The sequence below is a fragment of the Branchiostoma lanceolatum genome, chromosome 7 (assembly GCF_035083965.1).
Source record: "Branchiostoma lanceolatum isolate klBraLanc5 chromosome 7, klBraLanc5.hap2, whole genome shotgun sequence".
Classification (NCBI taxonomy): domain Eukaryota; kingdom Metazoa; phylum Chordata; class Leptocardii; order Amphioxiformes; family Branchiostomatidae; genus Branchiostoma; species Branchiostoma lanceolatum.
Window position 1 is genome coordinate 21872594 of NC_089728.1, and position 25241 is coordinate 21897834.

The 25241-nt window shown below is 44.1% G+C and overlaps 1 protein-coding gene and 2 long non-coding RNA genes across 4 annotated transcripts in view; 1 reads left to right on the forward strand and 2 right to left on the reverse strand.

Moving 5' to 3' along the window:
• LOC136438161 (integrin beta-like protein C) overlaps positions 1 to 25241 on the forward strand; it is a 44625-nt gene that overhangs the window by 4827 nt on the left and 14557 nt on the right. Inside the window, exons 1-8 of one of the 2 annotated variants that reach the window (XM_066432887.1) lie at positions 17791 to 18008; positions 22042 to 22169; positions 22266 to 22510; positions 22843 to 22986; positions 23938 to 24076; positions 24240 to 24405; positions 24637 to 24778; positions 25042 to 25203. In XM_066432887.1, coding sequence (XP_066288984.1) covers positions 17855 to 18008; positions 22042 to 22169; positions 22266 to 22510; positions 22843 to 22986; positions 23938 to 24076; positions 24240 to 24405; positions 24637 to 24778; positions 25042 to 25203 — 1280 coding nt within the window. In that variant the 5' untranslated portion in view covers positions 17791 to 17854. Of the gene's footprint in view, positions 1 to 17790; positions 18009 to 22041; positions 22170 to 22265; positions 22511 to 22842; positions 22987 to 23937; positions 24077 to 24239; positions 24406 to 24636; positions 24779 to 25041; positions 25204 to 25241 lie in introns of those variants that run through there. The other variant, XM_066432888.1, reaches the window with a different exon arrangement.
• On the reverse strand, positions 1613 to 6934 carry LOC136438158 (uncharacterized). The gene is made up of 3 exons (XR_010756397.1): positions 6482 to 6934; positions 2729 to 2789; positions 1613 to 1842 (listed from the first exon to the last, which is right to left on the reverse strand). It is a non-coding gene; the product is annotated as an uncharacterized lncRNA (long non-coding RNA).
• LOC136438159 (uncharacterized) lies at positions 8348 to 9269 on the reverse strand. Its single transcript, XR_010756398.1, has 2 exons — positions 9134 to 9269; positions 8348 to 8980 (listed from the first exon to the last, which is right to left on the reverse strand). It is a non-coding gene; the product is annotated as an uncharacterized lncRNA (long non-coding RNA).

A 25241-nucleotide genomic window follows, 5' to 3' on the forward strand; every position in this document is an offset into this window, starting at 1 on the left:
AGTTTTTTCTGTGTTGTCTTTCATGTTACTTGTTTGCAATGAAAAAAACCTATCATGCTGCGTTATCCTAGGAACGTAAATATAGAATTTTGAAACACTTTTTGAACTACTGACGGTAAAACGTCGTGGGAATTAATGCTGAATGAATGAAAGCATGTACATGTATTTGAAGTTATTCATCAATCTTTATCATCCATGAGTTGATTTAGAAGAGTCACGCATCACGCAAATGTATGATTTGAAATTTGTTTGAACTACAGTTGAGACCATTGAATTCTCGTAGAGCACAAGGCCTTTACGCTCAATGATCGCTATCGCGGCACTAGCTCTTGGCGCTTTCTCTGCGCTCATTATATTATTGAATCGCCATCCTTGGCGCTCTCACGGCGACTGTTTTAAACATGCTCAAACAGTCGCTGAGGTGCCGGCTACTCTCCAAGCGGAGGAGGGGTTCCGGCTGGTTTTTGACGTGTTTTCAGGCGTTTTGTCGGGCTCTCTACTTTGTCTTTTTTTGGTCTCTCGCATGGCGCTCTCTGCGGGCTCCCTTTGCGCTCCCATGGCGACGTTGGTGCGCTCTCGGCGCTCGCTCTACGCTCTGGTCAATTTAATACCGCAAAGAGAGCGCGGTGAGAACGCCAGGCTTTGCCATCTAAGGTTGAAGCCACTTGTTTTGGGCTGCAGATTACAATCATGCAAATCCTATTGCGAAAATCACAACTCGGTAAAGATCCAAGTATGTGCCCCCATTTATCCTGGGCAATGGGATAGATGTAAGTTGTCTTTTGTCTTGTTGAGAACCAACATTCCTTAAAGGTTAGTCTTTGTCCGCGATCGAGTCATTACTGCCACTATTTTGACCTTTTTTAGAACCCCTGTTGAATGAAGTGTTGGCAGCAACAGAAGAAAAAGAAAATCCTCTTGTGCCGCCCTGCTGGGCTGAAGCTGAGCTAACAAAGTATCGATGTCGTTTTTCATTTTCTCCAAACAGATCTTCAGGGCCCAAATCGTGACTGATTCTGACTGACGTAGGCCCGCATTCAACAAGACGCTCTCCCGCTGCGACTAACTCTGTATTACTCTTTGTCAATAGGCAGACGTACGCTCAAAAGTTCGATTTTTTTGGCGACGCCTCAGGGGCGGAGGCATTTATCACAGTATTACGATCACTTTGAAAGAATTTCAGGAATTGCACGAATGCATTCCCCTGGGAATTGGTTTTGAGATAGCCGTCGGCTGTGTAGTTTATGGAAGGAAAGGAGAGGCCTTTGTAGATTTGTATGTGTAAAACACCATTTGGGCGAACTTGCTACTGAAGGCACAGAAACTGGCTATCATTTTTTGATTTTCAAATATGCTTCTCTGTTTCTAACAAGAGAGAACAATATTTACATTCCTCTTGTTCTGATAAGATTCAACTAGGAATACATTGAAATATCAAAGCTTGATTTTCGAATAAGTCCTTTTTTGGCGACGCCTACAATAAAGGATTTTATGTTTGGATATGTAGCTGATACATGTTCTTTTAGATGCTCTCTGAAGACTATAGCGAACACATAAATGATAAAGGAAGGACGCGGATACAAGCAAGGTTTCTTTAACATTGGGCATAGTAGATGTTTTGTGTGAGAGTTTTTATTCGTTTGTATTTCATTTGTTTTTATCCTGTGCGTTTGCGTCACCCTTCATATTTTTTTCTCTCTTTTTTTTCTTTTCGGCTTTGCGACGATCCTGCATTCATTGTTTGTTTCTCCTGGGTTGATGTTATCAGCGCACACTCCAATTCTTCCACGATGACTCCAGTGAAGTCCTTATAGAACCGAGGGTGGCCGCGGCGTAGCTCACCTGCGGGCACAAAGAGAGAAATCATTCACTGCCGTTCGCCGAGGAACAAATTGATCTCCCTGTCTCTCTAGCTATCTATCTATATCTTATTCAAACCAGTAAACACAGGTTGAGAGTCTGAGATGCTTGCTCAGTTATGAAGGTCAGCCTTTACAATGACCCAACATATGAATTATATGTTACCCAGGTCAACAAAAACGGCAAAATTTAGTGATCTAGCCAGCACCCGTCATTTTAGTCATTTGACAGAATTTATGCCACTCATGACGTCCAAAGATTTTGCATATTCTGTTATCTTTAACGAGCAAAAATAGGTGTGTAAAGATAATGAGAGCTTGGAATTTTGCAACGAAAACTAGTAAATCTGCGTAGGTTTGCGGCAGAGCCGATTCAGATAATTTCTAACGCCCTCTGGCGACCGGAGAGACGACACACAGGCCAGTAGGTGGGGAAATTCCCGTCCCCATTATATTACATTTCTGACCGGTCTCACCGGACTAACGTTCAGCGTCCGTTGTTGCAAGCAAAGAAGTCACATGCATAAAAGTCTGAAATACTTATATAGTTATCAGACTTTCTGTAATTTGGGTGAATATTATTAAACTTTCAAGCTCACACCCGCTTTCTTCCCTCGAAACATGATAAAGGACGTTTGATATTCCACCAATAACAGCGCCCGCCCGTGCGGTGGGAATGGGACAAAAATAATTATTTCCGGATCTGGTGATTTTTTTTCGTCAAACAAAATTCTGATCACGGAAAAAATCCTGCAGGGTGGCTGTTGCCTGTGTGGGCTTACCGCTATGAGACATCGTGTTTCACGTTGTCTCATAGGCGGTGAGCCACCGAGTTTTGTGCCTTTATACGGATCGTTATTTCATCTCACCTCTTTACTCTAGCCAGTGAATTCCTTCTAAGGTTTTCAGGGTGGGCATGGCGTAGCTCACCTGCGGGAACAAAGAGAGAAAAGGGCATGAATAAATTGATGTCATCTACTGTCAATCACTAAAAAAAATCTGATTTGCCCTTTATTTTAATAAAAATCATCCTTACTTCACAAAGACTTCAAAATTATTCAACGTTTGTTGTTTATTTGGGTTTATAAGATCATGAAAATTACATTCTGATTTGTATTATCTAATTAAATCGATCATCACTTAAGCTATCCACATATCAAAAACAAGTATACAGGGTGGGCATACTTGTGCAACGTTGTTCTACGGTAGTCCGCAACAAGACGAAGGAATTTATACCTGGTACCCCACGATCACAAGAACCCAGAACTGTTCTGGGCGGAAATCACTGGTGACATGATAAAAAACGGTGACAAATTGTCTACTCGTTGATCACCATTCTACTTGTAACGTAAGTAGTGACACATTGAGATGTCCGCCACAACAATGAACAAGAGTCTGAGGACCCAAAATCTCCATGAAATTTGTGTTTTTTTTAATGTTGTGTTATGTTTGTGTATGTTATTTGTTGTTTGGTTGTTATGTTATGTTTTATCTGCTTCAGGGTGGTTGTGTTTGTTTATATTTGTTTTATGTGGTCTGTTACGCCTCAGTGCATTTGTTTCTCCTTCTCTTTTGGCTCTCAGGTGATCTCTCTTCATCTTCTTATGTATCTCTGACACCTGGAGACATCCCGACCTTGCCTACAAAGTTGTGTAAATTATAAACTCAGGGACAGCGGTTGATAGAACACAACTTTACAGGTGAATAAAAGACAGGGGTACAATAGATAAGCAGGAAAGGTTACGGGTGACCAGATCATGTCAAAGTGCTACGTAGTTACCTATAAACTGGTATTTAACTGTACGTTAAATATATTGTGGTCCACAGTACCATTGACAAACCATTGAGAAAATAAAGCCAGACCACAACACGGTATGGGCAAGAAACAGCCTGTTAACAGGTCAAAGTGAATTTACACATAATCAAATGTGTGATGTGTCCTGGTTACTTCACATACCTTATGCTTTGGATCCCCATCATATATCCTTTGATCCACAGAAACTGATCTTGACCTCTTCTTTGCTATTTTCCCATATTATTCAACTGGGGTCCTCAAACATACAGATAGACTGGAATGAGTTGCCTTACATTAAAACCATGTATAACTGTTCCTTTCACTACCTGCTGTCATTAGCTTCTAGTCTGGTCAAATCAGTCCCTACAGACTGTTAAGCGCCAACAGCTGTTAACAACCAACAGTTGCTAAATTGATTGATGGGCTTGGCAAGCTAAAGCCAACAGCTGTTGACAAGTGACCCACTTACGCTATAGCTACTAGCAAAGCACCCAATATAGGATAGGCCAACACAGCAAATATAGATTTCCCCATTACTTAGGCAAATTAAGTCCAATTTGCATGATTTGCACTTCAATGTATACAACCCTCTATAAGCTACCTGCCAAGTAGATAACATGAGAATCTGTCGCTCCTTTCTTCAGTTATTCACCTTTGAAGATTTTGACAAATACGCCATTACAGTTCCAGTGACACATACCAGAGGGCCCAAAATCGACCTTGACCTTTCTCCTCCCGACAACTACCCACATACCAAATATCATTACAATTCATCTACACGTTCTATAGTTATGCTGATTTTACGCATCCGGTGACACATACATACACACACAGTGACACAAACATACACACACGCGCACACACACGCAAACACACTAACTTTGCATGATTTGCACTTCAGTGTGTACATCTCTGTCCAACCTACCTGCGTACCAAATAACATGAAAATCTGTTGTTCCTCTCTTCAGTTATACCCCTTTAGAACATTTTTACAAATAGGCCATTGCAGTTCCAGGGACACAAACCAGGGGGCCTAAAATCGACCTTGACCATTCTCCTCCCAGCGCATACCCACATACCAAATATCATAACAATCCATCTACACGTTCTACAGTTATTCTTACTTAAAGCATCCAGCGACACACATGCAAACGATTTACCTCCTTACTTATGCAGATTCGGTCTCATTTGCATAGTTTGCTCTTAAGTGTGTACATCTTGGTCTAACCTACCTGTGTACTAAATAACATGACGATCTGTCGATCCACTCTTCAGTTCTTCTACATTGAAGATTTTTACAAATACGCCATTGCAGTTCCAGTCACACATGCCAGGGGGCCCCAAATCGACTTTGACCTTCCTCCTCCTAACACCCACCCACATACCAAAAATCATTACAATCCATGTACAGGTTCTACAGTTATGGTGACTTTAAGCATCCGGTGACACATACATACACACAAACACCAAACGCAAGCAAAACAGTATATCCATGAAAAAGCCTTTTTTCATGGAGATAATAACCAAGAACGAGTTGATATAACAAATTCAAAAATTCGTCAAGTGTACAACATCTTAACAAGGTACTAGTATTTGTGGCAATTATCAAAATAACCAAACGAATTCCTGAACTACAACGTTAGCAGGATAGAATACGTGAAAAGCAATGTATGTCAAAACAACGTCTAGTCATCTCATTCACTAGCTCACATATTAAATCATATCCAGTTGTTTGAGTACCTGCTTTTTTGGCGTATCTTATTACCTGGGTGTCTAATCTTCATCGACAGCTCACACATTAGGCATGATTACGGAAACACATATCAGCTTTAACAAAACTCGTCAACAAAGAGAAAATTTAGACTTCTCGGCAGTAACAAAATTGGTTAAAGAAACACCGGAGCAGATGAATACGAGAACAAATACAAGGAGGTTAAGGACAGAAACGTACACTCTAAGTTGGCATCAAGTCTACCGTGCTTCGGTCTGGCTCTCGTCGGGGCAGAGGGGGCTTTTCGCCGCCTGGTGCTTTTGCATTCACGCGGCAGAAGTTGGCCAACTCCTACCAACTCAGAATGGACTGAAAACTGCGATTTTTGATTTAAAGAGGCTGGCCAATTGTTTAAAAAAATTTAAAGGGTCTTACAAGTGCTTCCTCTTGGGCACATTGTTTCTATGTAGATGCTAGGGGGTTGGCAGAGATTGAAAACCAAGTTCGCACATAGGTGACAAAGAGGCATCACGCTGGGGGGGGGGGGGCACAGGGAGCAGCTTGTCACCTCCTGCCAGAGTTGTGAAAACTGTCTGGCTTTAGAAGAAGCTGACTTTCTATTGTTTTCTGTTGCAAAGTAAACACATCAGATTCCTTTCATATTCTTGCATAATCAGGTTGGAAGTGAACAAAAGAAGGGCTTTAGTCAGCTCCTGTAAAAGCCCGATAACAATAAGGCAAGACCGTTTGAGAACCATTCAATCAAAAATCGCAGTTTTCAGTCCATTCTGAGTTGGTAGTGATATACGTACGTATACCGAGTAAAACAAAATACCGGGTGCAAAGGACACTATAAACCTGGCAACAGAGAGTTCCGTATGCCACGAAGAAAGCTCGGCCGAAGATAGCCCTGGGCCTATAAACATAGCGAAATCCGAGGGGCCTGCATGGTAGAGGCTAAAATCAAACCACTGAGCCCATCTTGGTATTTCATAGTTTTCATTTCGTAAAATTTAGTGCAAAGTACAAGTAAATTTTCAAGTTGCTGTCTATTATCAAGTGTAAGAAACTTCGACAGAAACACATTTAACGTATGAAAAGTTTTCAAGAACTTACCTTGAAAGAATTCCGGGTCTCCGTGACTCAACACAAGCCCGTAAGCGTTTCCCCGTCGTGTTAGGCTATTCCTGGCGGCGGGCCCCGGTATGCGGTCCTGCTATTATCGTCGTGTGCCCCGGTCCGCAATCCCCGCTGCACGGCGCGCCCTTGCCCCGGAGCTGACCTGACGGTATACTGTATGTAACGCTAGCCTCGAAGGTTATGAAACGCTGAGGGCGGGGACTGTGGCGAGGTCTTTATAACAGAGTGTGCAATTTATCAAGTGGGAGGGATTATGTAATTAGATCACACGACTGATTGGTTAAAACGTGAGATTAGATTTCAATATTTAGATCAGAACCCTGAAATCCCTTAAGTCAGCTAAAATCCAGACCACAGGCTGGTCCCCATATGATGAAACTAGGTCAACATTGTTTTAATTACATAGTTGACCTCGGTTGACCTCAGTTGGGGTGCTAGTAGTGAGACCAAAATGTCCTTGGTGAGACACTGTCAGTTTGTATTTGCACTTCTCTATCAAAAGTATGAGTATACAGTATATTGAATGACTACAATCTTTGAAGGTCTATAGATATAGGTCTGCAATATCTATATCTATCTATCTATCTACCTATCTCTCTCTCTCTATGTAAGAAAACAAAAAGGTATATATATCATGGGTCACTAGTGATTTACAACTTGTTCCTTAGGCCCTCTATTATAAGGGGCTGTCCACAAATAGCGCTTCAAGTGCCTGACCAACCTTTGCCCGTCGTGCGTGGGAAACTAAAAGATCCAAAGATTGTAAAATGTTGGAGCCTTAGATTTTGGAAAACTCTCGACATTGGTACAAATTTGTCATAAAAGATAAATATCATAACACTGTTTGCATTTGCAATAGATTCTCGATAACTACTTGCAATTGTAACGCAATCTCCCACTGACAGAGGCTTATATGGCGATTAAATCAGACTAGTATACTATAAATGAGGGCCTGCATGCCCTTTTTCGTAAGACGTAATTCAGCCTTTTTCGTGTTCGTAATCCGTAGGCAGTCGCCCCAAATCAACGTGATTCGTAATCAGTACATAAGCCGTAACGCGTATTGGTCGCTTTCTTTCTACGTAAACCGTAAGTTACCTTTATGCAACGTAAAGCGTAATCCATAAATTGCTGGTTAAGCGTAGGCTGATTTCAAAATGGTCCAATCCACAAGCGAGCGCCTCCCATCATTATGTCCGCGATGAATTCTATCAAAATTCCCCTAAGTAATGATACTGTGGTACGCAGAGCATCGTGCTGAAAGGCCGCGAACCCAAGCAAAGCATGAGCTCAGCAAAGAACACCCTATGGCATCATTTCCGTGTCAAAATTACGTACGTAAAAAACGTCACGTTTTGGGGTTTATACGTGACGTATTGGGGGTCAATACGTCACCTATGAAAGGCCTACGTCACGTATGCCGGAACGTACGGATACGTGACATACATATGGTTTTGCAATTTCCGTGTCAAAATTACCTACATAAAAAAACGTACGATTTCTCGTCCAAACGTCACGTATAACAGGTCATACGTCACATAAGGCATATACGTCACGTACTTAACGTGACATACATATGTCGTGGCATTTTTAGATCAAAATATCGTATCTACGTAGACGTCACGTTTTGGGGTTATACGTTACGCAAATAAATGGGTTATGTTAACGTACCACGTTAACGTAACGTATGTAGGCCCTTCAAGTTATTATAACAAACAACGTTAACATAACGTAGTCGTAGTTATCATAACGCATTACGTTAACGTAACATAGTCATTTACGTTATCATAACGCAGAGCGCTAACGTAACGTACACTAGAGTGAACCTCTATAATAGGCGTGTTCTGTTTACGTCATTGGTTTATGTTGTGTATAACGTCTACGATAGACGCGTTCTGGTGACGTCATCAGTTTATGTTATGTACAACGTGTATGATAGACTTGTTCTTGTGACGTCATCAGTCTATGTTTTGTAAAAGCCGCAGCACACAATGTATTAGTGTGGGCACAAAGTAGTACGGACACAATATTTGATGCCTGGCTAGAATATCCTATGTGTGAATTAGCCAGGTTTAAACTGTGCCGTGTGGTATACTGTCTGAATTGATGAATTGCATTGTGAACCATTCTGTTCGTGTATATTCGAAAGTGCGCCATACTACGCGTCAACCCGTTCATTGAGTGGACCCAACAGATCGGCGACTGTCCGCATCAAACCGTCATCTGTCCGAAGGTCGCTTACAGTCTTCCTATCCTCTGCCTCGTCTTCGCTCAGACCTGACCACAAGCCATTTGCGAAATCCTTCGAGCGGCTCTTGAAATGTAAATCCTCCAGGGAACGACGAACTTTCTCGTCCCGGCGCAGAGAATCGTAGTGGACCTCGGAGCGTGCACGTCCGACCCGACACTTGCCAACGCCATGAGGTCCCTTGTGTCCCTTCACGGGTAGAGAACAAGCACGACAGTACTTGGAACCTAGTCTCCAACCAGACCCAATAGATTGCAAAGACCGTATCCAACTGGAAGAAGGAGCTTATAGTGCAATCTTGGGTTGGCTATGAAAACTCCTTCTGCCTGTCGGATACGGTTTTTGCCAACCCGTAGGTCTGCTTGGAGACTACTTGGAACCTGCCGTGATCCTAGCGCGATGCCGGAAGCGGAAACCTTAAAACGAAGACGAACACGAGCTGGTAAAACTTGAAATTTTGGGGGGGAACGGACCGCTGTGGCCGGCACGCGCCCTGTGGTCGCCGAGACTGTCGGGTGGAAGTGGTCTTAGCGGAGATGCCGACGGGGGGGGGGGGGGGGGGGGGGGGCGGGGAACATGTGCTGACCCGCTCAGGACCCGTATGTCGAGGGCGGAGCTTGACCACGGAGACGCCATACTACGCGTCAACCCTTCCATGGTGATCAGCCATTGGTTGGAAATCAAGGTGGTCGTGAGCTCGCTGCTTGTGTGGATTACCTAGCCTCTACCAGGCTCCGCCGGATGGCTGGAAAAATAGTAGAAATTGGCCGTAATAGAGTGAATAGTGTGCCAAGGGAGTTAGCTACGGAGGGAGTACATTATGCCATCGACGGATGTACTCCCTCCGTAGCTAACTCCCTTGGCACACTATTCACTCTATTACGGCCAATTTCTACTATTTTTCCAGCCATCCGGCGGAGCCTGGTAGAGGCTATGGATTACCGCCCAGCGGGCCGGGTGACAGTTTACAGTTCACCATACTTTCTGTAAAGACGCATTGCATTATCAGAATATGAATTTACATGAATGTTATAGTCGACTTGATGGATAAAATATTGGGAAGTATAGTAGAGCATTTGTCATCGATTGTGTAACTATTGTGACATTCTCATCCATTTGAAACCTGAAATTGTTGTCTGGCCTTGTTTGGATCTGAAATGTTTAGATTTATGTGGGTTAGGATATGGAGGGATCACTATGTACTTCTGTGGAATACTGCCACACGAAAATAATGTTTTGGTCTGTCTATTACAATGTAAAAGCAGTGATGGGCGATGGTTTTGATCCCATATATGCATGACCGCGGCTACAGGTATCCCCGAGAACTAACAGACACAATATCTGCCCGTACACATCGATTGTACTCGTACTCGAAGATTCCCTCTCATGAACTTTCCAAGCCCCTTTGTGTCGATTTTGTAGACACTCTGGCACATCACACAACAAGGTGGTCTTTATACAACCATCAGAGAATCACACCTTTTTGTCTCCAGTTGGCTTATCACAATACAAACTTGCACCTGGTAGGGAGAGCGGGCAAAAAAACCTTGGACATTTGATATAAAGGTCACAATCTTCTACTCTCCAAGCAGAGGTTAGTGGGGCAGATCGTCATCGTTTTATCATATGCCCCGTGGTTTTAGTTTGGATGGGGCTAGCGGACAAAAAACGGGGCATATATTATGATAAAACGGTGACGAGCTGCCCCACAAACCTCTGATTGGAGAGTAGTAAGGGACAATTAGAGAGACCCGGCCGTCGCTCAGAAAAAAAAGGATATTTCATTGCCTCCATTGCAGACTCCGTCCGGCCAAGGAGGTTGGTGAGGCTGTTTACTTTTTCAAGTTAAAGCTTTACTATTACATTTTTTTGTTATTGCTGGCCTTCTCGGTCTTCCCGGACAGCAATAAGAAGAAGAAAAATGTAATAGTAAAGCTTTAACTTAAAAAAGAAAACAGCCGTAAGAGTCTGCAATGGAGGCTAGATCTTTCAACCAATATCGATCTTCTAGGAGCTCTTCACATCTGCTTTGAAGCCCAAGCATCTGCTTGGATCACAAATATCTGATGCATGGATCCCAAACATCTGCTTGGAGCCACTACCATGTGCTTGGAGCCCAAACATCTGCTTGGAATATTTTTTTTTCTAGATCATAGATGTGCCATAATCTCCAAGCAGATCTATATGTCCCAATATCTGCTTTGAGTCCCAACATCTGCTTTAAGCCTCTATTATCTTGTCGGAGCTCCAAACACCCATTGCAGACTCTTACTAGCCTCCTTCGCAGACTTCCTATGAACAGCGGTGTTTGTATTGTGGGGGTGGGGGGTGGGGGGGTGGCAAGGTTCTCTGAAGGGAGTTATGTAGCCAAGGGAGTTGTGTAGCCGAGGGACGCTGTATACATCTCCCTTCAGAGAAGTTTGCCCCCCCCCCCCCCCCAATATAAACACCGCTGTTCACAGGAAGTCTGCGAAGGCGGCTACATTGGAGCAGAACGAGAAAGGCACAAGCCTCACTCAGAGTGCCAGCCCTTTTTATCTTTCCACGTCCGCTCGCCACGACCCGCTACCTGGCTAAAAAAAAGATCTGACACAACTATCAGCCGATAGTTACAGGATGGCTGATAGTCACAGGATGGCTGATAGTTACGGGGTGGCTGCAGAAAGTGTATTATTTAGCCCCCCAAAAGCCGCTTCAGAGCCTGCAACGGAGGCTATAGAAAGCACATGTTAGTGGCTCCAAGTAGATGTTTGGGCTCCAAGCAGACCCTATCTCCATAGCCGACCCCCTTCATACAGCTGACTCTAGCTGGCCAATTTCTACTATTTTCCCAGCGACCCACAGAGACTGATAGAGAAACTTTTATTGTGAGAACATTTACAAGGCTCAACCATAAAACCTCCTTGGCTCAACCAAGGCGCGAACCTCCCACTGGGACGTGCGCGGGTGACTGGACTTGTGCCAGAAATCGGTCATAAAAAGATTAGTAACCCGGACATTCGTACGGCTGTTAACATTACCACGCGCGAGGAGCGGAAGCGACACCTTTATTGAATAGAAATATTCCGCCCTGTTTGAGCAAGGAGGTTTAATCAGGTTATCGCAGATCTTATGATTAGGTTGCAAAACATACTTCTTCTTCCAGTTTGATACGGTCTTCGCAACATATAGATCTGCTTGGAGATTATGGCACATCTATGATCTAGAAAAAAAAACATATTCCAAGCAGATGTTTGGGCTCCAAGCAGATGTTTGGGCTCCAAGCAGATGTTTGGGATCCAAGCAGATAGTTGGGATCCAAGCAGATGTTTGGGATCCAAGCAGATAGTTGGGATCCAAGCAGATGCAGAGAGCTCCAAGGAGATCGATATTGGGTGAAAGATTTAGCCTCCATTGAAGACTCCTTCCGGCTATTTTCTTTTTTAAGTTTTACTATTACATTTTTCTTGTTGCTGTCCGGGATTAGGACCGGAAGGCCAACAATAAGGAAAAAAAATTGTTATAGTAAAGCTATAACCTGACAAAGAAAACAGCCGAAAGGAGTCTGCAATGAAGGATATAATAATAATTATATCAGCCAGTGCCACAGGCAGGTACCCAATGTGTAGGGTAATGAGGCTGTTTAACGTGTTCGAGGCACCTCCTCGAGCACGGGACCCCCGTTTTACGTCCCTCCCGGAAGACGATTTCGTGGAAAGCTTCGTATGAAAGTTACGACCGGGCTTCTCTTAGCATACTACTCTGCAAACATAGGCTGGTGGAGAGTTTGTGACCTTTTTATCAAATGCCCCGTTTTTTTGCACGCTCTCCCCACCAGGTGCAAGTTTGTGATATTTACTGGAGACAAAGAGGTGTGGCTCTCTGATGTTTTACAACAGGAAGATTGTATTAAGACCACCATGTGTGGTCTGTCGGAGTGTCTAGCCGATCGTTGGAAATATGTGGACGATTTAACACTCGGAGAAAACAGAAATGTGCGCAAACAGTCTTACCTTCATGATCAAGTGAATTCACTTGAAGTATGGTCCAACACTGCGCAACTTTAAACCCCTAAGAAATGTATGGTGCTGACTATGTCTTATGAAGAGCCCACCTCCCCCTCCACCCATAACTCTCGGGGGCAAACCCCTTCTGATCCCTTCTGGCAGTGATCGTTGCTAAAGTGTTGGGAATCTGGTTGCAGTCTAATCTGAAATGGGACAAACAAGTCTGCGAGTCTACCAAGAAGGCCAACAAATGTATGTTTATGCTCCGGAGACTTTAGACGTTCGGTGACCGTGTACTGTGGCTATATTAGACCTATCCTGGAATACTGTGTACCCGTCTATTAGCCTCTACCAGTCTCCGCGGGTCGCTGGGAAAATAGTAGAAATTGGCCAAATAGAGTCAATTGTATGAAGGGAGTCCGCTATCATGGAGAGAGGGTCCAATAGGCCGTAGCCGACTCCCTTCATATAGTTCAGACTCTATTTAATTTCTACTCTTTTCCCAGCGACCCGCAGAGGCTCGTAGAGCCTATTTTAAAAGTACAGGGGAGTTGATACCGCCGCCCGTCACAAACAAAAACATTACTTCCGTGTGCCAGCATTTATAGATCATTTATAGATCAGCAGAGATTGAACCCGTATACAAAACTCCCTACCCTGGGAGACCAGGCACCGTATATCATTCCACAGAGGTACATAGTGATCCCTCCATATCCTACATAAATCTAAATATTCCAGATCCAAACAAGGCCAGACAACAGTTTTAGGTTCCAAATAGATGAGAATGGGACGAACTTGCATCTGGTGGGGAGAGCGGACCAAAAAATGGGGCATTTGATAAAAGATCATAAAAAGGTCACAATCTCCCCCACAAACTTTTGCTTGGAGATTAGTAAGAGACAGTCAAAGAAGCCCGGCCGTCACTCAGAAAAAATATATTTCACAGCCTTCATTGCAGACTCCTTCCGGCTGTTTTCTTTGTCAGGTTATAGCTTTATCATTACATTTTTTTTTCTTATTGTTGGCCTTCCGGTCCTAATCCCGGACAGCAACAAGAAAAATGTAAGAGTAAAACTTAAAAAAGAAAATAGCCGGAAGGAGTCTTCAATGGAGGCTAAATCTTTCACCCAATATCGATCTCCTTGGAGCTCTCTGCATCTGCTTGGATCCCAACTATCTGCTTGGATCCCAAACATCTGCTTGGATCCCAACTATCTGCTTGGATCCCAAACATCTGCTTGGAGCCCAAACATCTGCTTGGAGCCCAAACATCTGCTTGGAATATGTTCTTTTCTAGATCATAGATGTGCCATAATCTCCAAGCAGATCTATATGTTGCGAAGACCGTATCAAACTGGAAGAAGAAGTATGTATTGCAAAGTAATTATAAGATCTGCGATAACCTGATTAAACCTCCTTGCTCAAACAGGGCGGAATATTTCTATTCAATAAAGGTGTCGCTTCCGCTCCTCGCGCGTGGTAATGTTAACGGCCGTACGAATGTCCGGGTTACTAATCTTTTTATGACCGATTTCTGTCACAAGCCCAGTCACCCGCGCACGTCCCAGTGGGAGGTTCGCGCCTTGGTTGAGCCAAGGAGGTTTTATGGTTGAGCCTTGTAAATGTTCTCACAATAAAAGTTTCTCTATCAGTCTCTGCGGATCGCTGGGAAAATAGTAGAAATAAGCCAACTAGAGTCAGCTGTATGAAGGGGGTCGGCTATGGAGATAGGGTCTGCTTGGAGCCCAAAAATCTACTTGGAGCCACTAACATGTGCTTTCTATATATAGATATGCCTTTCTAGCCTGAGTGTCGGAACTTTTTTTTTTAGCCAGGTAGCGGGTCGTGGCGAGCGGACGTGGAAAGCTAAAAAGGGCTGGCACTCTGAGTGAGGCTTGTGCCTTTCTCGTTCTGCTCCAATGTAGCCGCCTATGAACAGCGGTGTTTATATGGGGGGGGGGGGGGGGGGGGGGCAAACTTCTCTGAAGGGAGTTGTGTACAGTGTCCCTCGGCTACACATACTCCCTTGGCTACATAACTCCCTTCAGAGAACCTTGCTACCCCCCCCCCCCTCCCCCCCCCCCCCCCCCCACACACACACAATATAAACACCGCTGTTCATAGGAAGTCTGCGAAGGAGGCTAGTAAGAGTCTGCAATGGGTGTTTGGAGCTCCGACCAGATAATAGAGGCTTAAAGCAGATGTTGGGACTCAAAGCAGATATTGGGACCTATAGATCTGCTTGGGAGCTGTGGAAAATTATCTAGAAAAGCACATGGTAGTGGCTCCAAGCAGATGTTTGGGATCCATGCATCAGATATTTGTGATCCAGGCAGATGCTTGGGCTTCAAAGCAGATGTGAAGAGCTCCTAGAAGATCGATATTGGTTGAAAGATCTAGCCTCCATTGCAGACTATACATAGTGATGTTTTTTTAAGTTAAAGCTTTACTATTAAATTTTTCTTCTTCTTATTGCTGTCCGGGAAGACCGAGAAGGCCAGCAATAACAAAAAAATGTAATAGTAAAGCTTTAACTTGAAAAAGTAAACAGCCTCACCAACCTCCTTGGCCGGACGGAGTCTGCAATGGAGGCAATGAAAGATCCTTTTTTTTCTGAGCGACGGCCGGGTCTCTCTAATTGTCCCTTACTACTCTCCAATCAGGGGTTTGTGGGGCAGCTCGTCACCGTTTTATCATAATATATGCCCCGTTTTTTGTCCGCTAGCCCCATCCAAACTAAAACCACGGGGCATATGATAAAACGATGACGATCTGCCCCACTAACCTCTGCTTGGAGAGTAGAAGATTGTGACCTTTATATCAAATGTGCAAGGTTTTTTTGCCCGCTCTCCCTACCAGGTGCAAGTTTGTATTGTGATAAGCCAACTGGAGACAAAAAGGTGTGATTCTCTGATGGTTGTATAAAGACCACCTTGTTGTGTGATGTGCCAGAGTGTCTACAAAATCGACACAAAGGGGCTTGGAAAGTTCATGAGAGGGAATCTTCGAGTTCGAGTACAATCGATGTGTACGGGCAGATATTGTGTCTGTTAGTTCTCGGGGATACCTGTAGCCGCGGTCATGCATATATGGGATCAAAACCATCGCCCATCACTGCTTTTACATTGTAATAGACAGACCAAAACATTATTTTCGTGTGGCAGTATTCCACAGAAGTACATAGTGATACCTCCATATCCCAACCCACATAAATCTAAACATTTCAGATCCAAACAAGGCCAGACAACAATTTCAGGTTTCAAATGGATGAGAATGTCACAATAGTTACACAATCGATGACAAATGCTCTACTATACTTCCCAATATTTTATCCATCAAGTCGACTATAACATTCATGTAAATTCATATTCTGATAATGCAATGCGTCTTTACAGAAAGTATGGTGAACTGTAAACTGTCACCCGGCCCGCTGGGCGGTAATCCACACAAGCAGCGAGCTCACGACCACCTTGATTTCCAACCAATGGCTGATCACCATGGAACTGTTGACGCGTAGTATGGCGTCTCCGTGGTCAAGCTCCGCCTTCGACATACGGGTCCTGAGCGGGTCAGCACATGTTCCCCCCCGTCGGCATCTCCGCTCAGACCACTTCCACCCGACAGTCTCGGCGACCACAGGGCGCGTGCCGGCCACAGCGGTCCGTTCCCCCCCAAAATTTCAAGTTTTTCCAGCTCGTGTTCGTCTTCGTTTTAAGGTCTCCGCTTCCGGCATCGCGCTAGGATCACGGCAGGTTCCAAGTACTGTCGTGCTTGTTCTCTACCCGTGAAGGGACACAAGGGACCTCATGGCGTTGGCAAGTGTCGGGTTGGACGTGCACGCTCCGAGGTCCACTACGATTCTCTGCGCCGGGACGAGAAAGTTCGTCGTTCCCTGGAGGATTTACATTTCAAGAGCCGCTCGAAGGATTTCGCAAATGGCTTGTGGTCAGGTCTGAGCGTAGACGAGGCAGAGGATAGGAAGACTGTACGCGACCTTCGGACAGATGACGGTTTGATGCGGACAGTCGCCGATCTGTTGGGTCCACTCAATGAACGGGTTGACGCGTAGTATGGCGCACTTTCGAATATACACGAACAGAATGGTTCACAATTCAATTCATCAATTCAGACAGTATACCACACGGCACAGTTTAAACCTGGCTAATTCTCACATAGGATATTCTAGCCAGGCATCAAATATTGTGTCCGTACTACTTTGTGCCCACACTAATACATTGTGTGCTGCGGCTTTTACAAAACATAGACTGATGACGTCACAAGAACAAGTCTATCATACACGTTGTACATAACATAAACTGATGACGTCACCAGAACGCGTCTATCGTAGACGTTATACACAACATAAACCAATGACGTAAACAGAACACGCCTATTATAGAGGTTCACTCTAGTGTACGTTACGTTAGCGCTCTGCGTTATGATAACGTAAATGACTATGTTACGTTAACGTAATGCGTTATGATAACTACAACTACGTTATGTTAACGTTGTTTGTTATGATAACTTGAAGGGCGTACAAACGTTACGTTAACGTGGTACGTTAACATAACCCATTTATGTACGTAACGTATAACCCCAAAACGTGACGTCTACGTAGATACGATATTTTGATCTAAAAATGCCACGACATATGTATGTCACGTTTTGTACGTGACGTCTATGCCTTATGTGACGTATGACCTGTTATACGTGACGTTTGGACGCGAAAATGAACGTTTTTTTATGTAGGTAATTTTGACACGGAAATTGCAAAACCACATGTATGTCACGTATCCGTACGTTCCAGCATACGTGACGTAGGCCGTTCATACGTGACGTATTGACCCCCAATACGTCACGTATAAACCCCAAAACGTGACGTTTTTTACGTACGTAATTTTGACACGGAAATGATGCCATAAACACCCTGGGTGCGATACCCTCACTCTCGATCGATGACGTGTGACTACATCTACGTATACCCCGAGGTCTTACGATGGCCCCTCTATGATGCACGTACATCTAGTATTTGTTTACCCTATGTGCAAAAATAACAATCAGTTGCACCATCGAAAATCACATTACACTATCTACTTCACTCAAGAGCAGGCTGGGATGTTAATTCATGGCCACTCCCATGTCAGAGGTGACTCACAATTAGCTCCAGAGCGACCAGACTGGTTCGACTTCATTTCATGCAGGAGTAATACCGCGTGGCGGATCATCGCTAAGATATCTCTAACATTGTCATCCGATTTGTGCCTCACAGGTGGGAATACATTTATTTTACGAATTCTAGATCTCTGAAGAATGTTTGCATTGCGACATAGAAATTTATTTATATATACATATTAAAAGTTACTATTTTTCATATAAGAAGGCATGTGCTGCCATTGCTGCTAACTCTGTTTGAAAAGACCAGACCAGTTTTTGACAGGCTTTCTCGCACTGAATGCTTCTTCTGTTTTCAGTTGCCACACGTTATGCTCAAAAGTTACGAAAAAGTCGTTCCGAAAGTTATTTATTCGGGTGGAAAAATACGTATACGTGTCGAGGTGGGGTAGGAATGGGGTGGGGTAATTGGTTTGGTACGTAATGGACGTGACCAGATTATCAATTGCAGTCACTGTCAGTGCAATTGTTATATCAATTTGGTTAAAAGTTGCCGCACAAATCTAGTGTCTTTTACAAAAGCGCACGTCAGGATACCATGTTGTCATTGGACGAGCCATGACATTGTGCAATGAGACTGTACTTCCTTCAAATACGCTGAAATGGAGTTAGGAGATCTTCAATGTATGTGATAGCACAGGCCCCTCTATAACGTCACATTACTATTTCTAAGTACACGAAAATAGAAATTTCCACTATAAAAGGTCTTCATTCATAAGCAAGCTGTGGTGTTTATCGGGCTCAAATGTGGCTTGCCATGTCAGATGTGACGTGAAAGTTCGTAGTTCAATAGTGCTACGTATTATAAGTAAACAAACAGGTTAAACTTCATTTGATACAGAAGTCATTGCGTGTGTCCTCACGCCAGTCTAGACTTCGTCATTATCACTCATGCGTTTAATGCAAATGCTAAATTAAGGTGCTTTTCAAGTCATCTCCATGATGCTAAAAATCGCTTGCTTTGACGAAGCTAAGAGTTCAGCCTCTAGGTGTGTGAGTTTTGACTCAGAATTTAGAGTAGGGCGTAGAGAGGCTGACTAAATTTAGCGTCATATGTAGCTCCGGAATTTAGCGTTTAGCGTTCTCGAGACGCCCCCATGCAGGCCGCTCTCAAGGAGGTGTCCTCAAAAGTAGGTATTCAACATAATATCAATAGTTTTGACGCAGAACTAGATAGTTGAAGCTTTGTAAAGTCTTTAAGCCGGTTCGAAAGCCTCATGATTAAACGTAATTCGTAATCAGCTCTAAGACTTCAACGTAATTCGTAATCGGCGGCGAAAATGTTGCGTAATTCATAATCACGTACTGCAGGCCCTCATAAATATTTCCTTGCATAGACACCAAACATTTTAAGAAGAGGTACAAAATATGGCAAGGGGTGCGCGGCAAGTTTGCCCCCTTTCTCCACTTCTGTACGCAATCTCACTCGAGCCGTTTGCGGCGACAGTGCGCAAAGACACAGAGGTGCACGGAGTCAAACTGCCCGGTGGCTATGAAGCCATTGAGACGATAACTTTGCCTTCCTAGCCTCCTTTGCAGGCTCTGAGGCGGCTTTTTGGGGGGCTAAATAATACACTTTTTGCAGCCAGCCCGTAACTATCAGCCACCCCGTAACTATCAGCCGCCTAGAGCCTGCGTGTTAGGCTATCGTTGTAATGTCTCTCCTTTATGGCCTTATGTCATTTTGATGTGTCAAGTTGGCAGGAGTGGGTTGGTGGGAGCACGCGGATAAGTAACCTGTCGTGTTTAGCTTGACTTGTCCTTTTTCTGTCGTCCTTCCTTTGTCTGAGCTGATTGTTAGTAACGTTGAAAAGTTGAAAAAAATCAAAATAGTTAAATAGTTGAATAAGCACTTGCTGTCTTGTCTAGTCTTTCTTTCATTTTGATTATGTTATACCCCAATCAAAATGGGTTAGATAAGCACTTGTCTGTCTTGTCTAGCCTTTCTTCTTTTTGATTTTGTTACACCCCAATTGAAAGCGGGTTTGGTCTCAAGTGTCAGTATTCTGGAGGAGACAGTACTAGGTACATAATAAACCCTGATTTGTTTTCTAAAGTGAGCGAGGATACAAAAACGTATTCAACATTCTTGCACAAAGAAAAACAAATAAAACTTACACGTCCATTATTCGTTAAAGGCAAGAATTTCTGTGGAATATCATACAACACTAGCAACGGACTACCATTTTCTTTTAAAGACACAATAAGGTGAATCAAGTCGAAAAAACGACCATCACACCAAAAGTGGCGTGCGGAGTCCAGGGGTTAGCAGCCCTGTCTCTAGATCAAAAAGTTCGAATCCCAGCTGTGTCGATCACCCGACATGCACACTACTGGAAAGGGTCGCAGTCTTCTGTTCTTTGTGCTTATCGAAACGAGCTTGGGGGAATTTGCCCGAAAAAAGAACGTGTTAATACTATACATAACGTTTTCTCTGTCACGACCAGTGAAATGGTAGCTCTACATTGAGCTCAACTTGCTGGTTAGAGATCCCTTTCTAGTTCCCATTGCATGTAAAATGACAGGGATCGTGTGGCTTTACGGCAGGGTGTTCGACCCAGAACCAACTGGTCCCGGGTTCAAATCCCCCTGACGTCACCGCTGTTGTGCCCTTGGGAAAGGCACTTTACACGGCTTTCCTCACTCCAACCAGGTGTAAAATGGGTGTATTGTTCAATGTACGTGACACATGATTAAAAACTTGAGTGCAGTGCCACATCGTCCTGGTCTGTTAAAAGGCGAATTAAAAAAAAAAGATGAAAAAAGGGCCGAAAAAGATAACACAATCAAGCACGCTTCAAATAAGGGACAATGTGTAAAAGCTTTTCCTTTGCTTTAGATTTCAAACCACAATTGATTTACCGTAACAACATGCGTCGCCTTGGTGATTTTTAAGTCACCATTACTTGTTATACATGTGTTTATACATATGTGCCTAGCGAACAAATGACTTAAGGCCCTGTCACACGTGTGCGTATATCATGGCCGTGTGAGTTGCGTGTTAACATTTTTGTCATACGCCGGCGTGCGCACAATACGCACTTAATGCGTTTCTCAATCGTTTTGTGAAAGTTTAAGGTACGCAGGCACACGCAAGGCACTGCCCAGCTCGCTTGATATTTTTTGAAACTACCGAAAACGTTCCTGCGAATGCTGATACGCAGCTCAGACGTCATAAGAACGCAGTTCAAACGTCCGACATCGGTCGAGTAAGGTACGAATGCTTTGTGTTTGCGCTCCAATCGCGGTAATACGCTTCTCTTGCCGCACGATCTCTGCGCAGCGACCACATCGCGTACTTGCAGCGCAGATACAACGCACGATGATCGAACGTATGGCGAATAAGAATATACGTCACCAATAAGTGGCGTTCGTCCTGCGATCAGGCAGCGCATTATACGTACCAGTAGCGTATGAACAACGCACAGATAACGTGCGGATAGCGTGCGGATATTGCGCACTTCATATGCAAATCATACGTGTCTCAAACGCATTGGATGCGTTGAATTCGTTATTCACACGCTATATGTGCGACGCGCATAACTAAAAAAAATTATATTTTGAGCGTACAACTGCGTATTGTCAAAATTCAACACGGAACTCACACGGAATGGCTTATACGCACAAGTGTGACAGGGGCTTAAGTCATCGCATCCGTTGCGTATATGAAGTGCGCGACGATGTTTCTAGTTGCGAATAGCAGTGCGCATGCCGAGCGTTTTCCGCACGCATTAAACTTATGCCGACCGCATGTCTGAGTCGTTAGGCGCAACACACCAGGTTTGTACTGAAGAATAGAAGATGTATAACCGGACAAACCTGTCTGATCCACTCACATCAGAATGGACCCCTGCTGTTAAGTTTGGTAGATTATTTTACATGCTCGAAGAGTGCCTCAAACACGGGGCCTGTTCAAAAGCTTTCCTATAAGGGCACAACATCAACGGGACAAGTCAGGATATCTCCGATTCGAACACATGATTTATAGGTTCTGGGCTAAACACACTGCCATTATGCCACCCCGATCCCACCACGTGCTACCACCACATACAAGTGCAAGGGTTAAATAGTTCATCAAAAATCACGAGACATCATGTACAATACACTAAAAATCCATTACCTTTTTACAGAAGAACATCTGAAGAGGAGCATCATGAGATGTGCTCTGCTGGTCCTGCTGCTGGCAGTACTGGCGGCGGGAAGCCATTTCCGCGGAGTAACCATCTCCTGGACGTCAGACAAGGACACACCTGGCCTGGTGAGGGGTTCTTTTGTTTCGATTTTCTCCTAGAATCACCCCTGAAATTGTCCTGCTAGTACATGACAAGAATTGACAAGAATTCTATATTTTCAGGTGAATTTTGCCTTCAGGATCGCCTGGAGGTTGACGTCATCGGACAACGAATGTACTCAGCAAAGGATAACAGACGGAGTTCTTCACGGAAGCACTTATTCTGAAGATTATTGGTCCACCGACGAAGACGGTGACCTCTCAACAACTCAGTACTACTGTACTGACTTCAGCGTAGACGAGAACTGGGCGACTGGTGGGAACACCTTCAGCTATACGTTTAACGACAACAGCATTCGGGAAGTGCAGTAAGTAGCGAGGGCAGACTCAGTATTTCAGTTCAAAAAGTAGACGTCGTGATCGGTATATTTCGTCTGGTTGTGACAACTCAATCACTGTAATACATCAAAGTCATCCTTGAGCTCCGATGTCAAATAAACATTCGCCGAAAACTAAGCTCAGAGATATTTATCCAATTTTAACCAAGTTGTTGTTAGCAAATAGGCTCTGATCTGGTGAATTATTGCTGAATCATAGATATTCTCTTCCAGTCGTCCTTACCGTATAACGTAGTAATCTGTTTCCATTTGTGTCAGGGATTGACTTAAAGCGAACGATATCAGGATATGTTTTGTTACAGCTATGGACCAGTTTGCTGTTGGGGGACTGTGAATTTACACGGCACAGGAGAGTGGTATGCCCGGACTCTGGTTGACCTATCACCCAGGAGTGACACCGGCCTGCCGAATTCTTCACCAATCACCGCAAGTGCTCCGGTTATAAAGTAAGAAAAAGCTAGAATATTAATTCGTATTTATTTATTTAGCAGAATGTCTTTTAAGGGTAAAATCCTCCGGTAAGGCAGCGAAGCTTTTGATCTCAAAATAACGAAGAGAAACCGACTAGCCGACTTATAAACCAATCAGCTATCAACCAACAAACCAAACAGCCAACCAACCAACCAACTCATCAACTAATCAACCAGGCAACTATCCAACCAACCATCCAACCAACCAACCAACCAACCAACCAAACTACCAACCAAACTACCAACCAACCAATTGATGCTTGGGTCACATTTCCCAGTTGGGACCCGGCTGGGCTGTTTGCGGAAACGAAAAATTGAAATGTATATCAATAGATATGCACAAGCTATGCTCTTGAATTATTTTTGGTACGTTAAGTGTTTTTTGATGTCTTTTATATCATACTTTTTGTTCCCAAACACTGCCCGGCCGGGCCCCGGATTGAAAATGTGACCCAACCATAACCAGCAAAACAACAAAGAAACTAACACATCAACCGACTAGCCAATTAACCAATCAAGCAACCGACCAACCATTTAAACAAACAAACAAACAAACAGACAGACAGACAGACAGACAGACAGACAGACAGACAGACAGACAGACAAACAAACAAATAAACAATCCATCCATATATCTATCTACCTACCTACCTCCCGACCATCTTGACGGCAAGGTGCACACTCAAATTGCGAGTAGGTAGCAGCTAAGAAAGGTGGGGGGGGGGGGTGAATGGAGTCATGACCAGTCGGTCTATAAATACTTACTTGTCTACTTGCCTTGTGATGACTTATAAGGAAAACTTTTCCACATTCCTTTAGCTTACTTGTCAGGACGTTCATCAATCATCAGTTACAACTCGTGTTGATATTTCAATCACCCGATTCTCCAATGCAAGAAACAATGTACTAATACTGTTCTTCCTACAGGATTACACAGGAGTGCGACGCCGTAATTCGTTTCCCAGTGGAGGACCCTGACGGAGATGCGGTGCGGTGCAGGTGGGGTATTGGCGCTGATGAATGCGGAGACGTGTGTGGTGGCCCGCCGGGTGTGATACTGGACGAGGTATGTGGTACGAAAACTTAACTTGGTGGTGTATTTTACACATTAGAGACAGTTGAACTATTACGCCCTTTTTTTACGTACTTGCAGCAACATATAATCAGCAACAATAAATTTTGACGAGTTGCCTTTTCTCAACAAGTCACCTCCCCATCTTTACACGCAGGGAACGTGCACCCTGTATTACGACGCTACCATAGGGCTGGATCCAGGCTGGTGGGCCGTCGCTCTCGTTCTGGAGGATTTCTCGAGCAGCCCGTCCTGTTCTTCTCCTCCTTTTCCCCCCGAGTGTGGTCCCTTCACCCAGATACCACTCCAGCTTTTAGCTTTTGGTACGTAAATTCCCTTACAATCTTTTTAAAAAGCCACTTTCGGGTCGTAGAGCTCCAAAAAGAAGGCACTTCACAGTTCTGAGTGCGCATGTGTCGTCTAAAGTCTATTGTTTGTCAGCAAACCGGGACCTTAGTCCACAATGCATCACGACTGTACAATGCATCACGTGCACTCGGACTGTGAAATGACTCGTTGCCATTGAATACAACTATTTCCTTTTTTCTAATCAGTGGAATCCTCCTCTGTACCCTGTGGTCAACGACCCGGGTTTGTTCGCTATCGGGCGCCTAGCGACCAGACTTGCTTCGGCATTCCCATCAGCGACACGTTCTCTACCCTTATCGAGGGGGAGGCCACGGGCAGTGGAGTGACGTAAGAATATTTTCAAGCAACTGAGTTCGCTTTTGTGTTTGATATTATTAGCATGTGCACATATTGCATCTTAGCAAAAGACAGGACAATTTGGAAGTAAAGCATTAAGGAAGCTGGCTTGATGAAGATAGGATTACTTGAAGCTATTCTTTGACATGTGTAAGATGAACGTAAACTTTTAGTTTTAGAGTCAATTCCGACATACGTATATTTTGAAAAATATTTTTGCGCAGGTGAACAAACCGATTTTTCTTCTGTCGTAGTGTCGCTGACATACTGACGACTTCGCCCATCGGTCTGACCAAGTCCAGCCTGACTGTCGATCCCAACAACCCCCAGCGTGCCTCCGTCACCGTTACATGGACACCAACGGCCCAACAAGCCGGGCCGAACGTCTTCTGTTTCCGTGCCAGTGACTCCCTCAGGTATGAACTTTAAAGACTCTAAGCAGATTTACCGGTGG